This window comes from Pelophylax lessonae, assembly GCF_965119305.1.
Source record: "Pelophylax lessonae genome assembly, chromosome: 1".
In the NCBI taxonomy this organism is placed as follows: domain Eukaryota; kingdom Metazoa; phylum Chordata; class Amphibia; order Anura; family Ranidae; genus Pelophylax; species Pelophylax lessonae.
The window spans coordinates 28,401,701-28,418,574 of record NC_138768.1 but is presented as its reverse complement, the minus strand read 5'-3'; the positions used below and the strand labels follow the sequence as shown (position 1 = coordinate 28,418,574).

The 16,874-nt window shown below is 42.8% G+C and overlaps 1 protein-coding gene across 1 annotated transcript in view; it reads left to right on the top strand.

Moving 5' to 3' along the window:
* LOC309566726 (vomeronasal type-2 receptor 26-like) overlaps window positions 1-16,753 on the top strand; it is a gene marked incomplete at both ends in the record, with an annotated part of 233,960 nt that extends 217,207 nt beyond the window's left edge. The window contains one exon of the mRNA XM_082271995.1: window positions 15,849-16,753. Coding sequence (XP_082128121.1) covers window positions 15,849-16,753 — 905 coding nt within the window. The remainder of the gene's footprint in view (window positions 1-15,848) is intronic.
* Window positions 16,754-16,874: the final 121 nt, after the last annotated feature.

The following is a 16,874-nucleotide window of genomic DNA, read 5'->3' as shown; positions in this document are numbered from 1 at the left end:
GGGATTCTTCACTGTAAGAGCGGTAAGGATGTGGAATTCTCTTCCACAAGCAGTCGTATCAGCAGGGAGCATTGATAGTTTCAAAAAACTGTTAGATGGACACCTTAAAGACCACAACATACAGGGGTATACAATGTACGGCTAAATCAAACACACACACACATCATAGGTTGAACTGGATGGACTGATGTCTTTTTTCAACCTCACTAACTATGTAACTATGTAACTATTTAAACCTCTCTTACCCCTATTATAGTCTTATCTCTGGAATACATCCCTTTCTTTATGCATGCTAATATTCTGCTAGCTTTGGCAGCTGCCGCTTGACATTGCATGCTGTTGCCTAGTCTATCATCAACCAAGACTCCCAGATCCTTCTCCATTTTTGATTCCCCCAAGGGTTCCCCTCCTAACGTGTATTGTGCTTTTATGTTTCTAGTCCCCAAGTGCAAAACCTTACACTTCTCTACGTTAAACCTCATTTGCCAAGTCGTTGCCCACTCCGTTATTTTGTCCAGGTCATTCTGTAGGATATCTGCTTCATGCTGTGCAGTTATTGCCCTGCCCAATTTTGTGTCATCTGCAAAAACTGCTATTGAACTACTGACCCCGACCTCAATGCTGTTTATGAATAAATTGAACAAGGTTGGTCCCAGGACTGAGCCTTGGGGGACCCCGCTTACTACCTCAGACCAGTCTGAGTATGCGCTGTTTATTACCACCCTTTGGACACGCCCTTTTAGCCAGTTCCGTATCCAAAAGCAAACCCTGCTGTTGATACCTGCAGACCTTATTTTGTAAATTAAGTGCTTATGGGGAACTGTATCAAACGCCTTAGCGAAATCTAGGTACACCACATCCACTGGTCTGCCCCTATATAGCTCACAGCTCACCTCCTCGTAGAATGCTAATAGATTGGTTTGACAAGAACGCCCATTTGTAAACCCGTGCTGGTTATTACTGATGATGCTGTTGTCTTTAGCAAATTCTACGATATAGTCCCTTATCATCCCCTCCAGAAGTTTACATACTATCGATGTCAAACTGACAGGCCTATAATTTCCCAAGATATGCCTCTGACCCTTTTTGAATATCGGAATCAAGTTAGCTTTCCTCCAATCTCCTGGTACATCTCCTGTCCTAATACTGTCCGCAAAGATCAGGAACAGTGGTCTGGATATAACCTTACTGAGTTCCTTGAGTACTCTCGGATGTACGCCATCCGGGCCTGGTGATTTGTTTGTGTTAAGTTTATCCAGCCTTTCCCTGATTTCACCCTCTGTTTGCCATAGTGGCAAGTCCTGTGTATTACTACTAACCATACAGTCATGGTCAGTGTACCCCTCCGTTTCCTGTGTAAAGACTGACGAGAAAAAAGCATTCAGCACGGTTGCTTTTTCAGTGTTCTCTGTAACCATCCTCCCATCATCGCTAATTATGTGTGCAATATGCTCTGCCCTAGTTTTTTTGCTGTTGATATACTTAAAGAATTTCTTTGGGATTTTTTTTACTATCCTCTGCTATTTGTCTCTCAAAGTTTATTTTAGCCATCTTGATTTCGTGTTTACACTTCTTATTTGCCTCCTTGTATTTGTCGAAAGCCAATACTGTGCCTTCTGATTTATATTTCCTGAAGGCCAATTTTTTTCCCCTAATAAGTTTTTTAACGCTACGGTTTAGCCAGCCAGGTTTGGCCTTGTCTCTTCTAAATTTATTTCCCATAGGAATGCACTGCAAGATGCCTTTGCTTAATATGTTTCTAAAGCATTCCCATTTTTCCTCTGTGGTCAGGGATCCCAGGGTTCGGTCCCAGTTTACCCTTTCCATCAATGAGTACAATTTTGGAAAGTTTGCCCTTCTGTAGTTTAGGGTTCTTATGTTCCCCACTTGCCTTGTTATATTGTTATTTACACTAAATGTGATCATCCTGTGATCGCTATAGCCCAGGTTGTTCTGGACTCCTACCTCCGAGATTATGTCTGGGTCATTAGTGATCAATAGATCCAGGATTGCGTTTTCTCTAGTAGGAGAATCCACCAGCTGTGACATGTAATTATCCTGTAAGGTTTCCGTGAATAGACGGGCCTTATGTGAGTGTGTAATCCCCTCTCCCCAGTCAATGTCGGGATAATTGAAGTCCCCCAATATGATGACTGATCCTAGCTTTGCCATTTTACCCAAAAGTGCTAAAAATTCCAGCTCTACCTCCTCCCCTTGTTTAGGTGGCCTATAGCAAACCCCCACAATTACTTTTCCCTTTTCTCCTTCCCTAAGGAGACCTACCCATACGGATTCTAACTCCATACTCATCCCTTCCGTAATGTCACTCCTCTCTATCACCCTTACATTGTTCTTGACGTAGAGACATACCCCTCCCCCTCTTTTTCCTACCCTGTCCTTCCGGTACACCGAATACCCTTGGATATTTGCCAGCCAGTCATGTGAGGGGTCGAACCAAGTCTCCGCTTGGTTCGACCCCTCACATGACTGGCTGGCAAATATGCAGAGTGCAAATGCATTTGCAAAGTGAACAGTTAATTTGCCTTTAGTAAATCAACCCCAATGTGTTGTTTTTTTTTTTGTTTTTTTGTGTCAAAGCACCATAATGCAACACACACATTAATATGACCTTTGCTGCATTGAAATTGTAGAAAAAGGGGAATATTTTGGAACATAGAAACAGCTGCAGAAACATTTGGTGTTCAGTGTTTTTAGTGCCCAAGCATTGTAATCCAACACACATATGGATGCAGAATGCAGAATAGACCCTGAAAAAAAGAACACATTTTTACATTTGGGGAAACAGCTTCAGAAACATTTGTGTGCTACCTTAAATGTTTGGGATGTAAGCTGGCAATTTTGGTCAAAGGCCATATTTGTCAATGACATGGATCAAATATGGCCATGATCATACTTTGTCAATGCCACCATCAACTGTGTTTACAGTTCAGCTTTCATTCCAAGAGTTGTCATTCATGCAAGCCGTCATTGGGATTGAACACCCTGTGGGGTTGATTTACTAAAACTGGAGAGTGCAAAGTCTGGTTCAGCTTTGCATAAAAACCAATCAGCTTCCAGGTTTTTGCTAAAGCTTCATTGAACAAGCTAAACTTAGAAGCTGATTTGCCACCATGCAGCCCTGCACCAGATTTTTGTTTTAGTAAAACAACCCCATTGATTGGCTGGTAGAAGTTGATCTTCATGATTAATGAGAATTTGCATTGCTCAATAATGGGATTGAGGATGAATTTAAACTGACTTAAAAAAAAAAACTTTTCAAAGTGTGTGGTGTTTTATTTACTATTTTCGTAAATGAGTAGGGATACATTGTACCCCTATATATTTACCACGTGAGAGTAAGTATCTTGGTTCCCTTTATTTTATTAAATATTACAATATGTGAGATAGGAGTTAGTTAGCTAGGCGAGGAAAGTGTATTCAATCAAATTGTACTTAAAGCGGAGGTCCAGCCTAACACACTCACCTGTCCAACGGTCCAGCGATGCGGCCGCCCGAAGCCTCGCTCTTCTCCCTCTCTGCTCTCCGGTGCCGGCATCACTGGTGTGGGCACCCGGCTGTGACAGTTTGCGGCTTCATAGCCGGGTACGCACTGCGCATGCACGAGTTGCGCTACGCGTTGTGATTGGCTGGCAATCTTCTGGGACCTCTGACATGTCCCAGAAGATTCCAGGGAGGGAGGGGGAGAGGAGAACTTCCGCTCAGGGCGCCGCGGCGCTCCGAGCGGAAGTGGGAGCGGGTACCTGTCAAAACTAGGTACCCGCTCCACCCCCAAAAAAAATGACATGCCAAATGTGGCATGTCAGGGGGTTAGCACTACCTAAAGCGGAAGTTCCACTTTTGGGTGGAACTCCGCTTTAAAGGAAAACAAGGGCGCCAGGTCAGAAGTAATACTTTGTAAAAACAACTTTTATTCAGAAGCACTTACATAAAAGCAGGCCAGCGTCAGCGCGCAGGTGATCAAATAAACGGGTCCCCAAACATAATAGACTGAGGGATGATGTTGGTGGTGTACGTCCAGCATCCGGTGTGCTGCTGGTGTCCAGGGATGGAGGTCTGGAGGTACCGGGAGGAGTCACGGAAACCTTACAGGATAATTACATGTCACAGCTGGTGGATTCTCCTACTAGAGAAAACGCAATCCTGGATCTATTGATCACTAATGACCCAGACATAATCTCAGAGGTAGAAGTCCAGGACTACCTGGGCTCTAGCGATCACAGGATGATCACATTTAGCGTAAATAACAATATAGCAAGGCAAGTGGGGAACATAAGAACCCTTAACTTCAGAAGGGCAAACTTTCCAAAATTGTACTCATTGATGGAAATAAATTTAGAAGAGACAAGGCCAAATCTGGCTGGCTAAACCGTAGCGTTAAAAACCTTATTAGGGGAAAAAAATTGGCCTTCAGGAAATATAAATCAGAGGGCACAGTATTGGCTTTCGACCAATACAAGGAGGCAAATAAGAAGTGTAAACACGAAATCAAGATGGCTAAAATAGACTTTGAGAGACAAATAGCGGAGGATAGTAAAAAAAACCCAAAGAAATTCTTTAAATATATCAACAGCAAAAAAACTAGGGCAGAGCATATTGCACACATAATTAACGATGATGGGAGGATGGTTACAGAGAACACTGAAAAAGCAACCGTGCTGAATGCTTTTTTCTCGTCAGTCTTTACACAGGAAATGGAGGGGTACACTGACCATGACTGTATGGTTAGTAGTAATACACAGGACTTGCCACTATGGCAAACAGAGGGTGAAATCAGGGAAAGATGGCGTACATCCGAGAGTACTCAAGGAACTCAGTAAGGTTATATCCAGACCACTGTTCCTGATCTTTGCTGACAGTATTAGGACAGGAGATGTACCAGGGGAGTGGAGGAAAGCTAACATGATTCCGATATTCAAAAAGGGTCAGAGGCATATACCAGGAAATTATAGGCCTGTCAGTCTGACATCAGTAGTATGTAAAGTTCTGGAGGGGATGATAAGGGACTATATTGTAGAGTTTGCTAAAGACAACAGCATCATCAGCAGTAACCAGCACGGGTTTACAAATGGGCGTTCTTGTCAAACCAATCTCTTAGCATTCTATGAGGAGGTGAGCTGTGAGCTAGATAGGGGCAGACCAGTGGATGTGGTGTACTTAGATTTCGCTAAGGCGTTTGATACAGTTCCCCATAAGCGCTTAATTTATAAAATAAGGTCTGCAGGTATCGACAGCAGGGTTTGCTCTTGGATACGGAACTGGCTAAAAAGGGCGTGTCCAAAGGGTGGTAATAAACAGCGCATACTCAGACTGGTCTGAGGTAGTAAGCGGGGTCCCCCAAGGCTCAGTCCTGGGACCAACCTTGTTCAATTTATTCATAAACAGCATTGAGGACGGGATCAGTAGTTCGTTATCAGTTTTTGCAGATGACACAAAATTGGGCAGGGCAATAACTGCACAGCATGAAGCAGATATCCTACAGGATGACCTGGACAAAATAACAGAGTGGGCAATGACTTGGCAAATGAGGTTTAACGTGGAGAAGTGTAAGGTTTTGCACTTGGGGACTAGAAACATAAAAGCACAATACACGTTAGGAGGGGAACCCTTAGGGGAATCAAAAATGGAGAAGGATCTGGGAGTCTTGGTTGATGATAGACTAGGCAACAGCATGCAATGTCAAGCGGCAGCTGCCAAGGCCAGCAGAATATTAGCATGCATAAAGAAAGGGATGTATTCCAGAGATAAGACTATAATCCTTCCACTTTATAAAACTCTGGTCCGACCGCATCTGGAGTATTCTGTCCAGTTCTGGTCGCCAGTCCTCAGGAGGGATGTGTTGGAGCTGGAGAGAGTCCAGAGAAGGGCAACTAAACTGATTAGGGGATTGGAGGACCTTGATTATGAAGAGCGTCTGCAATCGCTTAAATTATTCTCCCTGGAGAAGAGACGCCTGAGGGGGGACATGATAGCAATTTTTAAATATCTCAATGGGGATCTCAGCTTAGAAAAAAAGCTGTTCAGTCGAAGGGATTGCATGAGGCCCCGGGGGCAAAAAATGCGATTAGAGGAGAAACGTTTTAACCTCAGGCAACGCGGGGGGTCCTTTACTGTTAGGGCTACAAGATTGTGGAATTCTCTACCACAAGAGGTGGTTTCTGCGGGTAGTATGGTGGCTTTCAAAAGACTATTAGACGTACATCTCAAGGATCAGAACATTCAGGGGTATGTGAGATGATTACAGCCGCACACACCTACACAGGTTGAACTGGATGGACTGTTGTCTTTATTCAACCTCACCTACTATGTAACTATGTAACTATGTAACTATGAGTCCGAACACACCTCCCCCGGGGATGTCGGCTGTGTTCAGCCAAGGGCCAGATGTAGCGTCACTGGGCACTGCCGGTTACTCCACGGAAGCTGGCAGGGAACAACTAAGCAAGTTGTGGAGAGGGCGGGCCCGCAAGGATTCACCTCCTTCGTCAGGGTCAATCATCTGATTTATGCTGCCTGACCCTGCAGGGTCTGTGTCTGAAGGTGAGAGGCAGATAATGCCTTGGTGACGAGATGATAGGAGCACCTAAAGGATTCACCGCATGAATTGTTTATCAGCTCCTTGGTTTCTGCACTGTATACTCACTGAAGGACCCTTCTTACATCTATCCCTGCACTGCACAGACTGAAGTTCATATATCAGAGGATTTGCACCTACCTGTTTTTGTCATCTGTCATCTTTGTCATCTTGGAACTGTATAAACTGGAGGTTTGCCTCCTGATATTAGTGGACTTCTATTCACTAGCCTATATATTGTTGTCTTGATACACTCAATATGGCTTATTATGTGTAAATTCATATGATCGCGCTGCGATATATTTATATGTTTCTTGGAGGTTTTATGTGATTGCCCTTGAGTGTTCAGCTGCCGATCCCTATTTAAGTACTCTTTAGTGTGAGTTCAGCGCTGAATATTTGTTTATTTATTTGTAAATATACAAAATATTAATAATATTTGATTTTCAGATTCCGATGTCTCGATGCTCCGATCCCTGTGTACCTGGCAGCAGGAAAAAGTTTGGATCTTCAATTCATAAATGTTGCTATGAGTGTATATCATGTCCAGAAGGAGAGATCTCCAACATTTCTGGTAGAGTTTGTATTTCTTAGTAAGTTAATATTATTGTGTGTAAGAGAAAAAACATATGACATACATCTCTGCAATGTGTGCACATTTTCCCATGTTTTATCCTTTTAAAGACCCTGCAAGTACAGAAAGATAACTGCTTATCTCTCAGTCAGTCCATAATTCCCGTTCTGGCCTGACAACAGGTGTTTGTGGACTAAAATCACAAGAAACTGTGTCAGCCCTGCCAAGTTGTATTTTAATACTGCTACTACCACTATTACTACTATTAAAAGCAGTTAAATCTTTCCCCTCTGCTCATGTTTTCTGACAACATCTAAAGATATTTTATTTATTGCAGGCGTTTATATAGCACTAACAAATTAACACAGAGCTTTACACATATATGTATTGTAAATTCACATCAATCCCTGCCCTCAAGGAGCTTACAATGTAAAGTTCCTAATTCGTATTCATACGTACATGCAGCATGTCTTTGAAGTGTGGGAGGAAACCCTTGCAGGCATAGGGAGAACATGCAAACTCCATGCAAGTAGTACCATGGTTGAGATTTGAACCAACGATACTTAGTGCTTGTAGACAGAAGTGCAAGCCACTGTGCTGCCCACCTGCCATAGCCTTCAAGTCTCATTGAAGCAATTCCTACAATGCACAGCAATAGTAATATTTTTTTTCCTAAAGTTTCACATTTGGCATAAAAAGTCATCCTTAAGCTCCAGTCAGTAACTTTGCGTGAAATACCTTCTGATCCTTCCAGTTCCCCTGCTTTTCTATTTCAAACTGACCATGCTAGACATAGAAACATCCAGCTTGTCTGTCCTCCAATAAACAAGACTGCTGCCAAGTCCCCTTGTACAGCTTTTTACTGAGAGAATCAGTGTACTGCTTTCATTTTGATTCCTGCTGACACCTTCCCCCCTCCCCCGCTGCCCCCACCCCAATGTCTCTAGGCCTCTTATGCAGCTGAAGACAGAGGTTATGTGATCACGTATGCAAAAAGAAAAACATAAGTTATGGGACTTCTGGTTCCAGTGCCACATGTACAGGAGCTAGTAGGATCTAGCTCCAGCAGCACTCCTCAAAAACCTGACTTAGAAGCCAGCCAGAGCCCAATACCTGGGGCAATCCAGTTTATAAATCCTAGGAGACCCCCATGGACCACTATTTGGAGTCATCACACAACCGCTCTTCCTCTTTCCCAAGGCGGCTCCAGCCAAGATGGCACCCACTCAGCATGCAGACACAGAGGCACAGGCTGACAGTCTGGCGCTTTCAGCTCTCACAGACCACACAGAGATGACAGACCATTCCTCTCTTGCTGGCATAGCCCAGTAAGAAGTGGAACTTCTCCCCCCCACCCTTACAGAGGCTGTGGACCGGCTTTCTTAATGGGGTGGAGCAGTAACACAAAAACCTCAAGGAACAATCTCAGTGAATTATGCGGGCTGAACACATGATCTCCTCCTTGGAAGACGGGCTCACCAATGCATCTGAGGCTGTCACAGAGGTTACCCATATGAAAGGAACACTTCTGGAAGAGCTGAATGATCTTGAGCATCATTCGAGGTGCAATCATCTCAGAATAGTGAGTCTTCTAGAGTCATATAAGTCTTCTTTGCTTAATGAACTTTGCAGCCTTTGTATTCCAGAAGCACTTGTCCTACATTCCCACTGTGTGGTGGAGAGGATACATCACATAGGACTGCCATTGGGCACTTGCACAACACCCAGGCCATTAATTGTTCGGTATTTAAATTATGCAGATAAACAAGCCATCCTGTAACCTTATAGGAGGGCACTGGGCTCTCTATTGAGGGACACTCATTGATATTTTAGTAGATTACTCTACTGAAGTGATGTGGCAACAAAAGCTTTTTCTTCAATATGTTCAGCCCTCTTCCAAAGGCATATTATATTTACTCTAGCATATCCTGTTTCTATTACACCTCTAGGCTCCCACTGGGGAACGCAATTAGTTTAAAACTCCCTTCAAGGTTGAACAGCTTCTAAACACCATTGCTGATATGAAGGGAGAACATGAGGGTGCTTAATCAGTCTTCTACCTGCTCCTCCAATGTTTCACCTCATTCCCTTGAGGCCAAGCGCAGTCCCCCGAAACCACCATCTAAACATGTTTGCTATTCTCCACGGGGCGGACATTCAGCTACTCACTAATCCCCTATATTGCCTTTAGTTTATCACTTTATGGAACAGAGGGACTTCCACTTTCAAGCAATGTGGGTGTGTATTTTCTATATTCCGATTTACTTTGATGGATCCTGGGTGTTAGCTTTTGCTCCTTGATCAACTTCCTTTATTCTTCTTGGGCGGACCCCTTAAATTTTTTTTGTCTTGTGGTACTTTTTATTTCTGATTCTGCACTCCCCGAGCGGGGCCTGTGTCGTTCATTATTTTGTGCTAGATCAGGAGCTGGGAAGATGGCGGGAGCAACTTTGAAGGGTATTCCTTGTGGGAAAAAGAGAGATAGTGATGAATTTCTGTTTTCGTTTCATTATTGTCTTTTATTTCCTGATTTGTCAGTTAGGCTGTTACACTCAGTGTGTTGTTTCTAACCTGCACCTCTTTATTTAGTCCCTATCCAGGGGGTTTAAGGCCAATAGTGGGATATTTCTGCTCTCGACTCCCTTATTGGTTTATCAAACCTCTGTGTTATTTCATCATGGCTCATGAGATTTAATGAAGGAAATATAATAGAATGCCAAGGGGCTGCATTTGTCCAACAAATGAATGCAAATTTTGTGGCACTTGAGGCGTCTTCGGGTGGATGTGACTCTTTTACAGGAGATGCATCTACTCGAGAATTACATCAGGCATCTTTGTAAATTGTGGCTAGGGGAGGTGATAGGGTCCCCGGTGGTAGGCAATATGGAAGATGTGATTAATCTCTTCCACACAAATTTCCAGTATATCTTGAAATCAGTTAACCCGGACACAGAAGGGCATAAGCCAACCGCTCATTCGACAATTGCCTCTCGTGACATTGCTATCTCTAATGTACTGTATATACAGTTAACCTCCCCAGATCCTCATTTTTTCAGGATCTTTTCTTGTGCAGGCTGCATCAGCATTTGAACGGTTATGAATTTATCTAAAGATAGGGTGGGGCCCTCTGTCACAAAGGCACCGAGCCTCCTTTGACAGGACCTTCTCCTACTCTCTTAGCACAAACCACATCATCCATGAGGTTTTTTTTTTAGATGTGTGGCACTTATAGCACCCTACCAATATGGATTTTGCCTTTCATTTGTCATATGGCTCCTTTTCTTGTATATATTATTATTTCTGTTCACCAACTTTACTACCCATGACACAAGACCCATTTATAGGTGATATGGTTATCTCAGGTCTTACCCCCATATCGGTAGTGCTAACAGGTCTTTGTGTACCATGGTCCAAAGCCTCCTGGAAGTTCCCCCTTCTATTTGGCTTTAATTGATTTCAAAGGGGTTCGATTTTGGCATACACACTTTGAAGCTCACCAAACTCTGCTCAAACCGAAACCATAGTCAGTTTTGCCCATCCCTATCTGGGACTCAAAGTAGTTTACAGAAAAAAAAAGGCTTAGGCACTCAAGTGGTTAACTGACTAAAAAAATAGAAAAAAATGCTTATAATAATATTTGGGCTGATAATAATAAATAAATCAACAAAATTGGAAAAAAAACACAATTGTAATCTTCAGCACATAAATCTTATTTCACTGCCCCATTTAGCATCCCAGTCATTGATTATAACATAATTCTGAACATAGGGCCAAACATCTATAGGTGATAAACAGAGACCATTACACTTAGTGAAAGTGTAGGTTAGGGCAAAAAAACACATGCAGGACATCTCTGCAAAACATGAGAATTTCTCAGTGTTATCCCTTTAAATGACCCTTGAAAACGTCAGCTGCACGCTGACGAAATGCGTGGGGACGTCTGATCGCATCACGTTGTTACGTCATTTCCTGCTCCGGGTGGAACGCAAACCAGAACGCGGAAGCGGCGTTCACTTGGCATTCGGCATCCATTGTCTTTTATCTGCTCTGTACCAAGAATTCAAATTGTACGTTTTATTCTCACAATAAATTTTAAGTTGTACCGATATACTTCACCATGGAGCTCTTTTTTGTCATCTCTGCATGATTTATGGGAGCTGCTTATTCTGGATAACATTCCAAGGTGGACGATAAAGATTCAGTTGGATGAATATAGTGAGAATTGACCATCTACCCTGTCATATATTCGTGATCAAGGCTTATATTGACCCCCTATAATTTAGGGGTCTACTATTTCCAGTAAGCAGTTTGACACACCGGGTGGTCCCGCTATTTGGTGAAGGTGTTGCTAATAGAAGAAGCACTATCACAGGATCCCTCAGTTATTTCATTTACAATGATGTTATTTGGACTGTTTTCAGTGGTTCATTAACCTCTATTGTTGGGACTTTTCGTTTGCTTACTTTTCTATATACCAGTCACCTTGCACTTTATTGTAGGAACATTAATGTTTATATGTATGTGCACATCTATTTATCATATTTAATTTATGAGAGCTAATCTAGCTATTGATACCAATCACGTGGGTTTTTGCTAATTTATTATTTGTCACTATTTTGCACAATCTATTTAATGCTATTTATTTATTTATAGCATCTGAACACTTATCAATTGTGTTTGCTAGTTTATTACTTTTAGCCCCGGTTCACACTTATGCAATGCGGGAAGGCTGCGAATTTGCAGCCTGTTCCCACATCGCAAACGCACCCCCGGCAGTTCACAATGCCATATGCGATACGCTGGGGGTGTCAATGTAATCTTAACGACACCCCCAGTTTGATCGCATATCGCAGTGCGATCTTGCAGTTCGCACAGGATCGGATCGCACAAGTGTGAACCGCTGTGCGATCCGATCCTGATGCGGCTGCAAAAAAGGGTCCTGTGCGTCTTTGCTGCGGGTGCGGTGCGAATTTAGCCATACAAAGTGTATGGCTAAACTCGCACCGCACAGCCGATCGCATGTAATGAAGGAGCAGTGCGCTCTGACATTACATGCGATCGCCGCAGCCGCATCAGTGTGAACCGGCACTTATTCACCTGTATCACATTATAGGTTGAGCGCAGCCATTATATTTTATTATATAATAATTTTTCATATCTTACGTGTTTATACGGTTACGCTGGGGCTCCCTAATTTTTGTTATTTGGTTTTCATTCCTTGATACCATTTTAATCACATATTGTATATTAATTTTTTTCCACTGTGCGGAATTGTTGGTGCTTAACACCAATATTTCTCATTTATCCCTTTAAAGACCCAATAGTAAAATACCTGTTGATCTTCCAGCAGTGCACTCAGCTGTTAAGCCCTATTGTGGGCTGAAAACACACAGCACGCTTGTGGACTTAGGCCCCTTTCACATGGGCTTTTCGATCAGGTCTGCCTGTCAGATTTTCAGGCGGACCAGATCTATGCACCTCTATGGAGCAGTGCATGTCAGCGGTGACATGTCTGCTGACTAGTGATGAGCCGATCACCCCCCTGTTCGGTTTGCACCAGAACATCTCGAACAGGGGAAATGTTCTAACGAACATGCAAACTCCAAAAGTCCTAATTTTAAAGGCTTAAATGCAAGTTATTGGACCAAAAAAGTGTATGGGGACCTGGGTACTGCCCTGGGGGACATGAATCAATGCAAACATTTTTTTTTTAAAACGATAGTTTTTACAGGAGATGTGATTTTAATAATGCTTAAAGTGAAACAATAAAAATGAAAGATTCCTTTAAACATCATGCCTGGGGAAGGCCCTTCATGTGCCTGTAAAGTGGCACATTTGTGCGATGTTTATAGCCTGATGCAGCAATACTGACATTTCTAAAGGAAAAAATGTAATTTAAACTTGCTCGTGGCTGTAATGTATTGTCGGATCCCGGCAATACAGATAAGAAAATGAAAAAAAAAAAAAAAAAAACAGTGTGGGCCCCCCCCCCCCCCAGCCAATGCCAAAATTAGAAAAAAATGGCGTGGGGTTCCCCCTAAAATCCATACCAGACCCTTATCTGAGCACACAGCCTGGCTGGCCAGGGTGGGGGCTAGCGAGCGCCCGCCCCTCCTGAAACATGCATGTCCACATGCCCTCAACATGGGGGGATGGGTGCTAATGGAGCAGGGGGATGGAGCAGGGGGGGGGGGCACCCCAAAGCACCTTGCCCCCGCGTTGATGGGGACAGGGGTCTCTTCCCGACAACCGTGGGCTGTGGTTGTGGGGGGGTCTGTGGAGGGAGGCTTATCAGAATCTGGAAGATTCCGGCCCACCCATGTGAATGGATATCAGCTACATCGTACCCCTACCCATTCACCAAAAAAGTGTACAATAAAAATAAAGACAAAAGCCAGTTTTGGACAAGTCCTCTATTAAAAATAAAAATAAAAAAATAATAAAAATAAAAAAAAATAATCAGTCGCCCGCCCGCCCGCAACCGATAAATAGAAAAAATAAAGAAGCTCCTGCCTCTTCGGACACTTCCCGCGCTAATGAGCTGTTTGAGTTTGACAGCTCTTTTATAGGGATCTGACATCACGAGCTGCCCCATAATGCACTGCTCAGGTGCAGTGAATAAATTACATTCTTCCAGATTCCGATAAGCCTCCCCCCGCAGACCCCACAACTACATCCCACGGTTGTCGGGAAGAGACCCCTGTCCCCATCAACAAGCACCCACCCCTCCCATGTTGAGGGCATGTGGCCTGGTGTGGTTGAGAAGGGGGGGCTCGCTTGCCCTACCCTCATCCTGGCCAGCCAGGCTGTGTGCTTGGATAAGGGTCTGGTATGGATTTTAGGGGGAACCCCAAGCCATTTTTTTTATTTTGGCCCGGAGTTCCCCTTAAAATCCATACCAGACCTGAGGGGCCTGGTATGGACTGGGGGGGGGGGTCCCCACACACCATTTTTTCAGCAATACTGGCATAAACTGATATAAACTGAAGTGCCTATACAAATATATATATATATATATATATATATATATATATATATACGTATGTATGTATGTATGTATGTATATATATATATATATATATATATATATATATATATATATATATATATATATATATATATATAAAACGGTGTGGTATACATTGCACTGATCTCAACAAACTGGGAGAAGCAAAAATATCTCTCCCTGCCAGCAATGTATTATTAACTATACTACACTATCTGTTAAACTCACTACACTATCCCTGAAGCAATTTCACTTAGCAATCACCAGCGGGCCAAGGGATTCATTCCCACAACCTCTCAATTGCAAGCCTGGTATTCTACCATCTAGTCCATCTCTAGAAGTTAGTTAGTTTGGCAGGGAGAGTGTGTTCAGCCTAAGCAGGCTTGACCGTGGTGTAGATGGTAGAATACCAGGCTTGCAATTGAAAGGTTGTGGGTTCAAATCCCTTGGACTATAGGTGATTTAAAAGTGTAATTCCTTCAGGGTGAGTGTAATGAGTTTAACAGCCACCCCTGAGCCATGATTGGCTAAAGGCACCTGGCCTTGGCCAATCATGGCACAGATAATTTAATTGGGAAAATCATGTAAGGCAGAGTCCAGTGCGCAGTGCATTATGGATGCGGGAACTCGAAGTTGCTGCAAATAAGCCCATTTGTTCACCATTCAGTGAACAGGCTGAGTTCGAGTCAAACTTAGGTTCAATTCAAACATGAAGCCCATCCCTACCGCTGACACCCACTGCTATCATATCTGATCCGATCCTGTCAGTGAAATCCAGACAGATGGAAACCCTATTTTCCTTCCATCTGGAGGATCTGATCGGATAGGATCAGATGAAAATGGACAGGCGGTCCCTTTTCATCCGATCTCTCAAAAGAGATGAGCGGGGCTCAGGCAGGTCCGTCTCAGCACAGAGAGTGGAGACGGACCTGTCACCCACTGCGGATCGATCCTCGCTGAGCAGAAAGCCCACTGGGCGGAAAGCCAGTGTGAAAGGACCCTTAATGGTGTCAGATCAGTCCAGTTCTCTTTTGCTAATCTACTTAATCCACCCCCAATCCTATTCCCCACAACATAGAGACTAATCACTCTGTTGTCTCAAGATAGGAAATAACAAAAGAATAAAAAGCGGGCTATTTAATCTGTTTAGATAACACAGGAAGTGTGTGCAGGACAGCTCTAAATTTCTGACATTATCAACAGGTGTTTTTTTTTTTTTTTTTTGCACTTATTCAGCTGATTTATTTTTTATTTTTTTTTTTTATCAAGTAATTTTTTCTCTACAACCTGCTGATTGAAAGAAAAAAATTATTGAACTGATTTAACAACATTTTTCTAAAGGTATATTTAACAGACCAAAAGGTAGCAAATAGTGTAAGTCAAGTTCATTATCAGGATTTTCAGAAAATGTAAATTGAAATTCTTTTTCTTTTCACTATTTATCATGTCCTTGTGGCACCAACAAATTGTTTGTTTTTATTTTACCACTTGTCTATGGGCAGGCTCTACATATAGAAGTTCAGCTGTGTGATAGAGATCATTTATTATATATTTTTTTCTTTCCCACAATGTACTGGTGGAAATGTCATTGCTAGCTGTGGGTAAACACAAGACAATTGGTTTTCTCAGAAGTTCTGACTCCGATGCTCATTGTGTTTGTATTGTTCTTCCTGCAGACAGTGAAAACTGCATGAAATGTTCTGATGATGAATGGCCAAATGAGAAGAAGGATCGGTGTGTTCCAAAATTGGTGGAATTTCTCTCCTACACTGATGATCCCATTGTTGCCGTATTTTCAGCTGTCTCCATCCTCTGCTGTCTTCTGACTGGTTTAATATTGGGGATATTTATACATTACCGGGACACCCCCATTGTTAAAGCTAATAACCGGAACCTGAGCTATCTTCTCTTGGTCTTCATCATGCTGAGCTTCCTCTGTGTCTTCTTGTTCCTTGGCCATCCAGTAGATGTGACCTGCATGCTGCGTGTCACCTCTTTTGGTGTCATCTTCTCAGTTGCTGTCTCTTCTCTACTTGCCAAAAGTATCATGGTGTGTATTGCTTTTAAAGCCACCAAACCTGGAAGTCCCTGGAGGAAATGGATGGGAGCCAAACTGCCCAATTTTATCATTTGTGTCTTCTCACTGGTTCAAGTCATAATCTGTATCACTTGGTTGTCTATTTCTCCCCCCTTCCAGGATCGGGACACTCACTCTTATCAAGGGAAGATCATCATTCAGTGTAATGAGGGTTCAGTTATCGGCTTCTACTCTGTCCTGGGATATATGGGACTTCTAGCAGCTGTGAGTTTCATTATCGCTTTTTTAGCCAGGACATTACCGGACAGTTTTAATGAGGCCAAATACATCACCTTCAGCATGCTGGTGTTCTGCAGTGTCTGGATTGCCATGATCCCAGCCTATCTGAGCACCAGAGGGAAATACATGGTGGCTGTGGAGGTTTTTGCTATAATGGCATCAAGTTCTGGACTTCTTGGCTGTATATTTTTCCCAAAATGTTACATAATTCTATTCAGACCTGACCTGAATACAAAAACAGTTTTGCTTGAAAATAAAGGATAAAATATTATTTATGATGACCTCAGTGAATCAAAATATAATTTATATACTGTTTACATATACACTGCATTGTTAATGATATAGTATTATCTACAGTAGATCATTGGAAATATTAGTATTTTGT